Below are 13,943 nucleotides of genomic sequence, written 5' to 3' on the forward strand. Positions count from 1 at the left end.
GGCCCCGGCCCCGGCCCCGGCCCCGGCCCCAGACTCCCGGGCAGGGCCGCCCTCTCAGAGGGGGCTGTCACGAAAGCAGCCCCCACCGGCCCCGGTAACACCGACCCCCACGCCTCCAGTAACGACTCGTTTACAAAGTGCCTCTCTCGCCACTGTTCTACAATTACGGATTTCTACTTTGACAGATGGGGAAACTGAGACCGGAGGGAAGCCTTGACTAGCTGGCAGTTCAGTCTTGATGGAAGCCTCCCGGCTCTCAGTCCAAGCAGCAGATGGCACGACGCACCCCTCCTTCCCCCCTTCGGAGGAGGGCCGGGGGCAGGGCACCTCAAGGTGGGACTGTAAAGGCCAGGAGGATGGACGGTTCGGTCCTCCCGGGGGCTCAGGTGTATTCACAGAGGTGGCCGCAGCCCGCCGGGCAGTGGGTGCTGCTCTCTAGCCACTTGAGGATGTGTTGTAGATGACCGCCGTGACTGCAGCCCTGGCACCACACGAACAGACCCTTTACGACGTGGTGGCACACGGCACAAGTGCTGGCACACTGGCGACACCTGTCACGGGGAAAAAAGAAAGCCGTCGGCATGGCCCGGGAAGGCTGTCCTCGCTCCAGCGGCCTCCCCGAGTCCCTTCCCCAGCCCAGCCCGCCCTCTAACCTGTCACAGATCCAGCCCTTGTTGCTCATGGGCCTCTTGCAGTTGCTGCAGTTGACGTGCAGGGTGGTGGAGGCCTGGTTCAGGCAGGTGATGGCTCGACAGGTGCTCAGCTTGATCACCTGGTTGGATATGTTCCAGAGCCTGAATCGCTGCAGCAGGTCAATATAGGAGGTATACCAGTGTTCCTGGGGGACAGAAGTTCAGTTAAAGCAGAGGGAGCCTGCCTGGTCTGCCCTCTTATGACACTCCTCTGTGGTGGATAGGTCAAGGGCAGTAGAGAGTACAACTTCTCCCATGCTGAAGAGTGACAAGTGGCAGATTCCTTGGACTCCCCTACCTGGGGCAACTGAGTGGTAAAGTATCAAGAGTCTAGGGTCAGGAGTCAGAGACCTGAACCCCAGACCCTTGATTAGCCACTCCACTTGAGCAAGACTGCTTCTCTGGGCCTTTGTTTTCCCCATTCACCAAATGGGGATTCTAAGCGCCCCCTTGTAGGGATGTTGTAAAAATCAGATGAAAGAATGGATGGGAATCTGCTTTGTAAAGTGCAAGATACTGGATGCATGTTACAGTAATGCACCCAGAACTACCCCATTGCAATAAGGTCTGGCGTTGTTGTGCATATAATCCATTACTGAGTAGTGAGGCTAAATTTAATCTAAACAGAAGCCTTGGAAATCTATGTGAAGACCACCCTACAGCTTAAGGATCAAGTCTTACACTAGGGTTTGAACTGACCCAAACTCCTAATTAGCTGCCTCCTCTTAGGACTTACTGACCACTTCTGATGAATGTCATCTGGCTATTCCAGCTTAACTATTTATTCAGCCCAATTTCTGATCTCTCTATTCTTTCTTTCTCCTCTCTTTACCCTTATTGACAAGAGTGAGTAGGGCAGGAGGAGTATGAACTCCCATCTGTAAAGGTGAAAAGCACTCATGGCTAGTAACAACTCCCATTATTTATAGTGTTTTTGAGATTTATAAAACACTTTCCCTATATAATTCCAAACTAAAAAAAAAAAATGGGAGTTCATAAAGATTGACCAGCTCACACAGGGGCCCCAAAGTGGTAGCTCTGCTCTTGCTCTGCTACACCAGTCCCCCCGGAACACATGATCAGGGCACCTGAGTCTGTTCATCGATCTCCTTTCGGATGCGCTCGCCCAACACGATCAGCACAGATACGGCCATCTGTACGTCACCCTGCTCAGCATAGAAACGCAGCATGTCCCGAACCAGTGCACTGAAGAAGTCAGGAGGCAGGCGGCTCTCATAGAGTGTGTGAGAGATGGAAATTAGTGAGAAGGACTCCACGGGAGTCAAGGACACTGTCTCTGCCTCATTGCCGCTCACGTGGGGTGAGTCAGCTTTGTCCTGCAAGTGGTCAGGACCAGAGGGATTGTCCACAATCTCATGGCGGAGAGGGAAGGCTTCCTGGGGCAGCACATACTCTGGCTCCTCCGCTGCGGTGCAGAGGCAGACATATCATTAGGTTGAGGAATGTTTGACACTTCCCACACTGACAGACCCCATTGGGACAACCCCACCCAGGCCCTGCTACCACTTACTGTGGGCATTCTCATGATCCATCAGGTACAGCTCATCTTCATCTCCCTCCACATCACCCAGGAGGTAGTCAGCAGGTACATCACTGCCTTCTGTCTCCTCATTCTCTGTGAAGGGAGGAAGAGGAATCAGAGTTCCCTAAGAACTGAATACAACCATACACCCCCAGCCCCTTCACTCATATATATCATCAGGTAGTGTTTGAAGTTTCTCTATCCTAGGCAAGGGAGACATAACTGCCAGGAGGCCTACAAGGGAGAAGCCGCCGTACCATCATTAGTGATGAGGGTGGTAGAGGAGTCCAGTAGGATGTTCTCACTTCGGTTTTCTCCCTTGCTCCAATCCAGACGGGCTTCACTCCCCATCCCAGAGGCCATGTCCTTCAAGCTGAAGCTTTTTGGAATGGGGGCAAGAGGGGAAAGCGGTGAAACTCAGAGGAGGGAAAATGAGCCAAGCAGGTGGAAGGTAGTGTTGCCTATACCAGGTTCCCCCCGCCCCTTGATTACCTATTCATAAGTGGAAGGCTGGTGCTGCCCTTCCCAATGCTGTGGTTCAGGTTGGCAGAGGGCATGGTGCCAGGACTGCAGTAAATAATTCTCAGCATGGTCCATGTTTGAGCAACCTACTCCAAAGAAAGAACAAGCAACAGCCCCGATCATACATTGAAGAAGGAGGCTGGGGTGAGGGGAAAACAGGACAGGAGGAAAAAAAAAATCAACCTACCTAAGCCTGAAGTCAGTAAGTAAATGTCTTCCCTTCCTCAGGAGGTAGATTCCCATATTTAAATGAAGGGCCCAGATCTCCAGGAACCTTTCTGGAGTTGCTGCTGGCTAGACTCTGCTGCATTAAATGGAAGGAAAGTCTAACCTTTACCTTACAGTCCTCTCTCACTCTAGTAAAAGTGAAAAATTCCAGGCACACATCTGAATCCTCTCAGTCTAGATCCCTCAATCACCTAACTCAGGAATGCAGTTACTGTACAAAGTTATCAATTCAGCAAGCATTTATATAAGAGACAATTATAAATGTCAAAGATAGAGAGATGAAAAATAGCGGTTCTTCCCATTAAGGAATTGGGTGAAGGTGATGGTGACAGGTTAAAATATGCACAAACAACCATGATAATATTTTTAGATTTTTTTTGAGATTGATTTTTTTGATGTTTTGCTGATTCATTTTCTCTTCCTCTTTTTCTTTTAAAAATATGTAATAGTTCTCTGGAAGCAGGAAAAAAGATACAGGGAGAAATTTAGGTGATAGAAAAATATGTAAAAGTATTTATAAAAAAAATAATATGAGACAGAGATTACCTACATCTTCAGGGAGGGAAGAAAGTAAAGTTTCATGGGCAAGGTCACACCACAGTTGCCCTGAAGGGACCATGAGGGAGGGTAATTATAAAAGAGAAACATCCCTTACAGGCATGGGAAAGGTGCAGGAGATCCCAGAGGAACAAGAAAGATGGCCCATCCAAAGTCCAGTCTGGTCACCCAGACACTAGAGAACAGGATGAGACTGAAGATTCAAGTTGGATACCATGGAGGGCTTTGAATGGCCAAGGAAGTGGTTATACACCCATCTAATCCATCCAGTACCAGGAAGCTAACCTATGCCCCAGCCTTGAATAAGATCCCTGTGAATGCAGCTGATTTGGGGAATCACAAAATTACAGAATTCTAGAGTTGAAAGGGAATTCTAGGGGTTATCTCATCCAACTCAGTCAAGAAACCAATCCCCACTCCCACACACATAAGTGGCCTCTAGCTCTGCCTGAGGACTCTCTATCTTCAAAGGTCATTCTACTTTTCGACACCTCTGATTTTTAGGATCAACACTAGATTTGCCTGTTTGCAACTTGCACCTATGCTCCTACTTTCAGAAGCAAACCCAAACAAGTTTCTCCCCTTTTGCATAGGATAGCCCTTCAAATAAATGAAGGCAGAGAGATGTGTCTTTGCTGTGTTATCAATTCTCCAGGCTAACCTTCCCCATTTCCTTCAGCCAGTGTCTTTGCTGCATTGACTCCAAGACCTTTATCATGCTTGGTTGCCACCCCTTGAACTCTTTCTAGTTTATTGATGTCCTTCCTAAAATGTGGTATCCCAAACTGAACATGATGTTCCCAATATGGCCAGAGAGGCACAGAGGACAGTGGGATTGTCACCTCCAAGATCAAGCTGGTTTTTAGGCAGCTCTATCACACTGTTCATTTATATTGAGTGTGTAGTCCATTAAACCCCCTAGATCTTTTTCAAATAAAACTTATCCACAACACCTCTTATACTTGGAAAATTGCTTTTTTTTTTGAACATGTATTAAGACTCTAAATTTAATCTTAGTATTCTCAGCCCAGTGTTCTAGCCTATCACGATTTCTGTCAGTGTGATGAGCATTCCCATCCATCTCTGTACCTGTGAACTCCTGCCTCCAAAGCAAGGCCTTGGAAGGCATGGAGGTTCCACCACAGGCTTACTTCATTTGCCACTCTTTATTAACTCCATACTATGTGCTTGGCTCTGTGCTGTGGAGATGATTCAGCTCCAGCACCATTTCTCTCATGAATTCTTCCTGGTCTTCCCCACAATGAAATGTTCCTACTTCACATGCTTTGACTTTGCCTCTCTCATATACCTGTCGGTGAAAGTATCTCATAGCACCTTTGCACCTTTTTTTGGGAGGTCTACCACTGTATCTTATCCCTAAGTGTAAATAAGCAGGTAGTAAACTGAACTGAGTCTTCACTTTTGAAGCACTTGAAGTCTAGCAAGAGAGAAAAATCTCATCCACTAGTAAGGACTACAGGACAGGAAGTGATTAAGTACTAATGATTTGAGATAAAACGTTTGGAAGGAAGCAAGGCCACGAGGGCTGAAGCTGTCAGGGAATGTTTCCTGGAGGAGGTGGGTCATTAGCTAAGTCATGGCCTTCTGCTGAAAAAAGGCTCAAAAACAACCCTAGACCTACTAAATTGCCCAGGAGGGCAACTATCACTTATATACTTTAATTCAGGGAATTTCACTCATTTACTTCAAGAAGCTATGATTTCTTCCATATGAGCACTTCCTCCAATAAGAGATCACATGGTAGAGTTAACAAATTACTATCCTGCAAGTCAATCTGGGGGAAGGGGTATGTGACTGGAGGGGTGAATCTCTGTGAACATGGTTAATTTGGTGCCCATCACCAAGAGTGTGTGCAAAGTCCATCAACCATGATGGAACCGACCAGAGTTTGTACTTTCCAAGCACCATCTTAGAGATGCCAGGGGTAGTTCCATACCTTGATGGGTACCAGAGAACTTTGAGGTTGGACAATGCATATTTTAGGTTTTTAAGAAATGGCTGAAAGTCTAATCTGCCTATACTTCCTTCTAAATGTTCCAAAGATGAACTTTCTCATTTGGGAATTAGAACAACACTGCTGTGCACCTGCTTTTTCTGGATACTCTCTCCTCTAAGAGTTTTCATGACACTGATCTCTCCATGTGTGACCACTCTTCCTCAGTCTCCTTTCCTGAATCTTCCTCCTTGCCATGCCCTATCTCTGTAGGTGCCATCAAGGATCTAGCCTGGGTCCTTCCCATTTCTCTCTATACTATCTCACTTAGGAAATCTCATCAGCTCCCATGGGTTCAAATGTCACTTGATAAACAAATTGTATCCCTTGTCTCTTTTCTGAGCTCCAGTACAAACTGACTTATCTCAGCATTTTGAAATGAATGTCCTATAAGCAACTCAAACTCAACTGTATAAAAAGGAACTCATCTTTATCTCTCAATCCCTCCTCTTGACTTCTCTTATTGCAGAGTACCACCAACCTCCACCACCCAGTTCTGTAACCTCAAGATCATCTTTACATCATCCTTCTCACTCACCTCACATATTCACTAAATTCTTAAATCTTTTTATTTCTACTATGACATTAAAAATAACATTTTACCTTAATCCAACATTTTGTGAAGCTAAGTTTCAGCTGTAAGTCACCTGATTTTGGATAAGACCCAAGATTACTTCCCTTCCCCAGTTACCGATCTAAGTAATGTCACAAAACTATCCCTCCCCCTCTCACCCCGACACTTTCCAATCCCCTACACTAATAAGAAAACAGGTTTCTCAATCCCTATAATCCTGTTTTTTATTCCCTCCAAACTGTATATTAAGCTTTGGAGAAACCAAGGTTCTGGGTCTTTGCCTACTGAGAGCCTTGCTAAATAAATCATTTGTCTGATGTAGCTACTTGGTTTCTTTATTTCAATTTAATGTTGCTTTCTCTAGGTCATGTTTACATTCCCTTTACTTACATTTCCCCCACCCAGGGTCAGGATCCCATCTCTGCTCACACAGACTCCTTGCCACATTTCCCCCCACTCCAATCAAATAAACAGAGAGCTGTCAGTGGTTTTCTAAAGCCTAAGTTTGGACATACCCCTCCTACTAAATAAACTCCAATGGCTTATTCCCCTTGGAACAAATACAAAGTCCTTTGATTTGGCATTTAAAGCTCTTAAGCTGGACCCTTTCTACTTTTCCAGTGTTATCACTCCATCTCCTGTCTCACTGCCTTTGCCACTGCCTGGAATGCTATTCCTCCTCATTACCACCTCTTAGAATCCCAGGATTCCTTCAAGCCTCTGTCCTGGGTCTCTTTCTGCAGGAGGTCTTTCCTGGTCTTGTCCATCTACTCTGTATTTACCTTGTATTTATCTCTTTATATATATATGTTGTCCACCCTCTAGGACATAAGCTCTGTGAGGGCACTGTTGTTTTTGCCTTACATTGTGTCCCCAGAGCTTAGCAAATTTTTTGCCCCATAGTAAACACTTTATAAATATTTGGTGATTATTACAAGTTGTGCCCAATACTGCTTAAGCTCTACCATTGCTCAGGAGCTGCCGCATTATAGTGAATGAAGGCTAACTGTGTCACAGTCCCTTGACCCCCCCAATTGAATGGGTCCAGGACCAGCCATTTCTACCAGCCTTGGAACTCACCTGGTTTCGGCTCAGCTCCTTGGCAACTTTGGCATTGTGATCACAGAGCTCGGCCAAGGACCTGCCAGCCAGAACATAGCGCTGAGCTGTGTCCACAAACCAGCCCATACTACTGCTGTCTGGCTCTGTCTCAAAGACACTCAGAGCACTGGATGACACCGACTCAAACTGCTCTGTGGGGTCCAGCTTGCGCTTGAAGAAGATGGGGTGGCGCCGGTCCCCTGGGTAGGGCTTACGGTTTGAGTCAGCTGTCACCAAACTCTCCTTGGCTGCAAATGCCAAGTCCCCGAAGAGCCCATAGCACAGGCCTTCAGGGTTGGCCCGCTCAATGGGTTGGCTTGCATCTTTGAAAATGTGCTGATAGAGGGTACTGTCCTTGGAACCTGACAACAGGAAGTAGGGGTCGTGAAGATGGCGCCACACAATGCCAGTTGTGACATCTCGATGCTCCTCGAACATGGCTGAGGGAATATAAGGCCTTCGCACATCCCACACGTAGATATTATGGTCTACCATCATTGAGCAAGTAGCCAGATGATGTTTGCATTCTGGCCTCCACTTGACCCGAGCCACTGAGGCAATGCTCTGCACACAGTAGATTTCTTTGGCCCTGTTTGTATTCATGTCCCACACTTTTACCATCTTGTCACGTCCCCCTGTGGCCAACCAGCCCCTGTGAAATGAAGGAGGTATGGGAATGGAGGGCTTCCCTGATTCTCTGAGATAGCCACTTATTTGTGTTCTTTCCACTTCACCTTAACTCTCCTCATTACAGTTATCCTCTCTCTCCCTGTTCTTGATATGGCTGAGGTCAAAGAGTGAGGCTGGGGCTCAGGTCAGGGGCTATCTGCACCAGTTCTTTGCTACCTCTTTGGACATCTGATGAGAATAGGAAGGCAAATAAACCAGAAGGAGCATTTTAATTACAATTGTGCCCCAGAATGAGGATTTTCTATCACTCTTCAAAAGCCAGTTCTCAACATGTTCATACAGTTGCTCTAGCTCCAGCTCATTCTCTTTCCAGATCTCACCTCTCCACAAGGGCTGCACAGCTGGTATTTGAGGGTCTACTATGGCATAGTAGAAATAAGACCAAGCCAGGGTCAGGTACTATCTACTTCCAGCACCCTGACTTAAAGGTTGCAACTTCATGCAATAAATTTTTCTTCTCTATGTCTTAATACCTCCACTAATAAAATTGGGATAAAATTCCCTACTCTCATATTACTTGTTATGTCAGATAAAATGAGAGAAAAGAAATGAAGGTGCTTTATAAAGCACTCTAGAAATGAGAAGTTGTACAATGTAGAGGTGTAAACGTAGGCTTTAGGATCAAGGGTCCCAAATTCCAATCCCACCGTCCCACATAAAGTGTCATGTTGGACAAATCCCTTCACCTCTCTCCAGGTTGGTTTCCTCTTTTGGGGTGGACTATCTAACCTCTCAAGTAAGTACCTTCCACCATTCAACACTGTGGCCCTATTTTTTGAAGGGTTTGATAGGTCTTCCCTCTGCCCAGGACAGCCTTGACTGCCCTTTGCTCCATACCTATCTTCAGGGTGCCAGTCACAGCAGAAGACAGGGCCATTGTGAGCGGTGAACATCCTCTCATATCGGTCTGGCCTCCGGATGTCCCAGAGCTGCACGTTGCCATTCTCAAAGGTGGCAGCAAAAGTGAAGTAGTCACGGATACTGAACTGGACATCCCGTACACTCTCTGACTGACCTGACAGGAGAAAAGAGGAGAAAGTGGCAGCTCTAGTAAAACCAGCTCAACCACTAATCTGACCCAGCCAACTCCATCCATGTTCTCATCCTGTGCTGGTTTTCCTCTCCCATGCCCTTCCTTTCCTTACTTCCCAATACTCCAAACATAGAGAAAGTAGTTTTTTCACTCAGTCTCAAGGGTGGAAGATGGGTAAAGCAGTGTGATATGGAGGAGCAGGGTCAAATATGTGCTAAAGCTTCTTTAGGCCCATAGAGCAGCAGTTTTGGGGCAGCTGCAAATGAAGAGGCTGGGTACACCTGGTGGTCCCCAGGTAAACTGGACTTAAACCAGACCAAAGCCCCAGAGGTGACCTTCCAGAGCAGTGATATTTATTATGTCATTAGATGTATGAGGACAGGGGCAAGAAGACTATAGGACTTATATAAACCAATAACTCTCCTAAAGGGCCCTTTCTAAATTCAAGTTATCAACAGCCATAATTCTCCTAATCACTCATTACAGAAATGCAAAATAAAGTAACTCTGAAATTCTACCTCTCTTCCATCAGATGGAAAGGATGAAAGAAAAGGGAAAATAACAAATGTGAAGTGACTGCAGGAAAATGGGAACATTGATGAATTCTTATAGGTAGAGCTGTGAATTAGTCCAGGCATCTGGAAAGCAATATGGAACTATGCCCAAAATGGCACTAAATTCCTTATACTCTTTCATTCAGAGATACAACTTAGTAAGATTAAACTTCAAAGAGATCAAAAAGAGACTATATGTAAAAAAATATTTCTAGCACCTTTTTTGGAATGGCAAGGAGCTTCAAACTAAGGGGATACCTAGGAACTGGGAAATGGCTAAACAAATTATAGTAAATGAATATAAATGGAATACCATCTTGCCATACAAATGAGAAAAGAATGGTTTCAGAGAAACCCATTAAGAACTAAATGAACTAATTCAGAGTGAAGTGAGAAGAACCAGTGTCTACATTAACAACATTGTAAAGACAAAGACCAACCACAATTCCAGAAGAATGATGAAGAAGCATTCTCTTCATCTGATACAGGTGATGGACTCAAAATGCAGAGTTAGACAAATATTTTTGGATAATGGCCAATGTGGAAATTTGTTTTGAACATCTAAGCATATTTGTAATGAGAATTTCATGGGGGGAGGGAGGGAGGGGAAACCAAGAGGGGGAAAAGAAGGGAGAGGAAAGTAAATGCTTGTTAATTAAAAATAAAAGTTACATTTAAAAGGGGCCTCTTCCTTCCACTACAGTAAGGCAGTCCCAACCAGACACTAGCTTCCCCCCCCCCCCCTTTATCCCCCCTCTATCCCCCCAGGACCTCCTATGTGTTTTCACTTTAGCTAAAAACTCCAGAGCTAAGGGATACTCCAACAACCCTCAAATATTTAAATATCCTTTAGAAGAAAACATTCAGAGCATTACCCACTTATGATCTCCAAATGCTTTCTGAACAGGAGGAAATGAGCAAGGTTCTGATCCCACTGTACAGAAGAATGGAGTGGAGGCAAATAGGTTCCAAACATAGGTCAGACAAGATCAGGAGTCAGAGCAGACCCCAGTCTCCAAATATTAAGCTACTGGTTGAGCATTCAAACTCTCCTCTCCAGATGGAATGAAGAATGAATTACATCTGCTACCAGGACAGGTCCAAGAATCTTTACCATCTGGCACCTAAAGAAAGTCACAGAGTGGTTTCTATGCTACCTCTGAGAATCTTCATCAAAGCACAAATATTTAAAATATTCTTTTTTTCTTAGGGAAGTTCTATCTGTTGAAGTCACTGGGGCTTCAACAAAACTTACTCTAGTTCTTCACTAGAGAGTAAATTAAATAGCATTTAGCTTCCCCTTGGTCCTTCAGAGTTCAATAATTGAAGAAGGAAGGCTCTCACTATCTGCTCTTGCTAATCACAGCTAAGGGACACAGCTGACTAATGCCACAGAGAGGAAGCTCTGGAGTAATGCTATATTTATTTATTCTGTACCCACCTGTACTTAGTTTTGGATACACATAATCAAATGGATATGGTCCTTGAATTTCAAGGTGCGCTTTCCAAGGACAGGGATCACATTTCATCCTCACTCTTATAGTGTGGTTATGAATAGACCTCAACAGACTTGAGAGTTAAGAGTCTCAAATCTGCCACTGACCAGCAAAGGGTTCTTGAGCAAATCATTGTCCTTTTCTGAGTCTCAGGAGTCTCACCATCTTAAAAGATTGTTGTGGGAAAAGGACTTTATAAACTGTAAAATCATATACAAATAAACATGAGTTACTATAATAATAATAATAATTATTATTATTATTATTACTTTCAGTAAAATCACAAAACTAAACAAATACATTAGGATCAAATGCAAATGTATGCAAAAGTCCTTTATAAATGGAAAACTCTCTAAGTTTTATTATTAATAACTGACATTTAAATAGCATTTTGAAGTTTGCAAAGTACTTCCCATACGTTATAATGCTTGGTCCTCTAAATAAGACTGTAAACAAGTAGGACAACTATTATTATCCTTGTTTTTCAGATGAGAAAGGCAGGTTCTGAGAGACTGAGTGACTTACCCATGTAAATTTCAAATGTCAGAGGCGGAATCTGAACCTAGGTCTTCTTAATTCCACACCTAGTACACTAGCTACACTGCCTTCCTTTTGGGTGGGGTATGACAGTCCTTCCCTCAAGAATATTACTGTTAGGGGTAGCTAGATGGTGTAATGGATAAAGCACCGGCCCTGGAGTCAGGAGTACCTGGGTTCAAATCCGGTCTCAGACACTTATTACCTAGCTGTGTGGCCTTGGGCAAGCCATTAACCCCATTTGCCCATTTGTTTTAAAAGAAAGATTCAGTTAAAAGGACAAAAAGGGACTTAGTAAACAACAGTAGGTAAATACTTTAACCTATGGGCCTTTGCCCTTCTCTAACCTCTTAACAATTCAGTTTGCCTGGCCTTCAAGAAGTAGCTCAGGGGGTGGCTAGGTGGCACAGTGGATAGAGCAATGGCCTTGGAGTCAGGTGTACCTGGGTTCAAATCCGACCTCAGATACTTACTAATTACCTAGCCCTGTGGCCTTGGGCAAGCCACTTAACCCCACTGCCTTGCAAAAACTAAAAAAAAAAAAAAGTAGCTCAAATCTGTGTTCCATGAGAAGTCTTCCCTGTTCTATTCAGAAGCAAATATTCTCTTTTGAGAACTTGCCCATGATTGATCATATGAGTGAAGACATACAGAACTGGGGAATGAGGTGTGTAAGAAGGGATTCCTTCAGTCCTTCAAAAGTTGCTCTGATAAAACACCTGGTAATGGGCCCCTTTTGCACTAAGCTGGCCTTTAATTAATAAGAGCTCATTGTTGGAACTGTACTCACACTCCTAGCTTAGCAAGACCTGCCAGAAGAGCCTATAGGAAGTCAGGGTTGATAGGAAATCACCTGGTCTGTCTTTGGACCTCAGTCATCCGTCAAACGCTACTTGAACATAATACTTATACCGCCTTCTGGGATGGCTTGGTCAATTTTAAAGTAGAAATGTAAAGTTTTTATTAAAAAAAAAAAGAGAACCATTCTAATTTGAATCTCAGGATTCGGTCTATGTTTATCTCCCTGCTCCTGAGTTCAAGCCGGACCATCCCTTCTGGTATTTCTCCCGGTGCCTAGCAGATTCCACTGTTTTACAGAGATAAGAGAGAGCAAAGAAAGGAAGACGGCCGGTGAGCGGGCTGCTCACAGAGGGCCAGCCAAAGCTTGGAGAACCTGCCCAAGATTAGTCCCGGGGAGTGGAGGGGCCGGTCCAGCCGCTCTCACCCGAGAAGGTGCTGACCGAGTCCTTCTTGCGCAGGTCAAAGCACTTCATGTAGCCGTCCTGGGAGCCGCTGAGCAGCATGTAGGCCTCGGTGGGGTGGAAGCACACCTTGTTGACCGTGCGCTTGTGCTCCGTGAAGAGCTGGTCCTGCTTGTTGCGGGAAGGCTTGCCCAGGTTCCAGGTCACCACCACGCCGTTGGTGGCCGCCGTGGCCAGCAGGTTCTCGTCCATCTGGTGCCACACCACGTCGGCGCAGCTGAAGTTGAGCGAGGGCTTGCGGCCCACCCGCAGGTTCAGCTTCTCCACGAACTGCTCCTCCTCGATGGCGTAGATCTTGAAGATGTTCCTGCCGGCCACCACCACCTGCGCCGCGTCCCGGCACACGCTGATGGCGTTGGCCGGGGCGTCCAGGTGGCAGTACATGGTGCGGCCGGTCAGGGTGTTGCCCCCCAGGGCCGTGGTGACCCGGGCCATCTTCTCCATTGGGCCCTGCTGGCACGCGGGCTGCCCCGGGCCGCGGCGCTCAGGTCCTGGCAGCCTCCGGGGCCATGAGGAGGGCAGGAGGGTCGAGGGGCCCGAGGAGGAGGAGGAGGAGCGGGGCTGGGCTGCGGCGGGGAGAGGAGGGGGCGCGCGGAGCATGCGGGGGGCGGGACGCGGCCGGGGAGCGCCCGGGAGGACCAGGGAGCGGAGAGCCGCGGCGGAAGTGACGCGCCTGGCGCGCCCCCAGCCACCGGAAGTGGTCCGTCTCCAAGGAGCCGCCGTCGCCGCCGCAGGCAGCCGGCGACGATCGTTCCGCCGGGGCGGGGCGGCACGGGGCGGCGGCAGTCGGTGGTGCCAGCCACATTCCAATTGACCAACCAAGCCCCGCCCCCTCCAGAGGGGTCTTTGGCACCAGGCTGATTTTTTTTTTCTATTCAATCTTATATATCGTGGACCTCAGTTTCCCCTCTGGACAAAGGCCCGGCCCCTAAGGTCCCTCCCACCCGTGACATCCGGTGTTTTTCCGTTCTGAGGATCACTTCCGGTTCTGGAGGGCCTAGACGCCGCCCAGTTCCCCCTTCAGGTTGCTCCAGGCTCTAACTGGGTCCTGTGTCCCCAGAGGGCCCTTTGGGGCGGGCGCCGTTTCATAAATGCTAGGATGAAGCTCAGCCAGACAAGGAGAAGTTGAAATAGAGGAA

At 46.6% G+C, this 13,943-nt stretch overlaps 1 protein-coding gene across 1 annotated transcript; it reads right to left on the minus strand.

Annotated features, from left to right (window-relative positions):
• Positions 1-146: 146 nt before the first annotated feature.
• Positions 147-13,479, minus strand: WDR24 (WD repeat domain 24). The gene is made up of 9 exons (XM_074197082.1): positions 12,768-13,479; positions 8,760-8,937; positions 7,212-7,884; positions 2,728-2,843; positions 2,493-2,614; positions 2,224-2,328; positions 1,781-2,118; positions 654-838; positions 147-551 (listed from the first exon to the last, which is right to left on the minus strand). The coding sequence occupies exons 1-9, from the start codon at positions 13,402-13,404 to the stop codon at positions 383-385; spliced, it is 2,523 nt and encodes an 840-aa protein (XP_074053183.1). The 5' UTR covers positions 13,405-13,479; the 3' UTR covers positions 147-382.
• Between the last annotated feature and the right edge of the window lie 464 nt (positions 13,480-13,943).

The sequence above is a fragment of the Macrotis lagotis genome, chromosome 8, assembly GCF_037893015.1.
Source record: "Macrotis lagotis isolate mMagLag1 chromosome 8, bilby.v1.9.chrom.fasta, whole genome shotgun sequence".
Classification (NCBI taxonomy): Eukaryota; Metazoa; Chordata; class Mammalia; order Peramelemorphia; family Peramelidae; genus Macrotis; species Macrotis lagotis.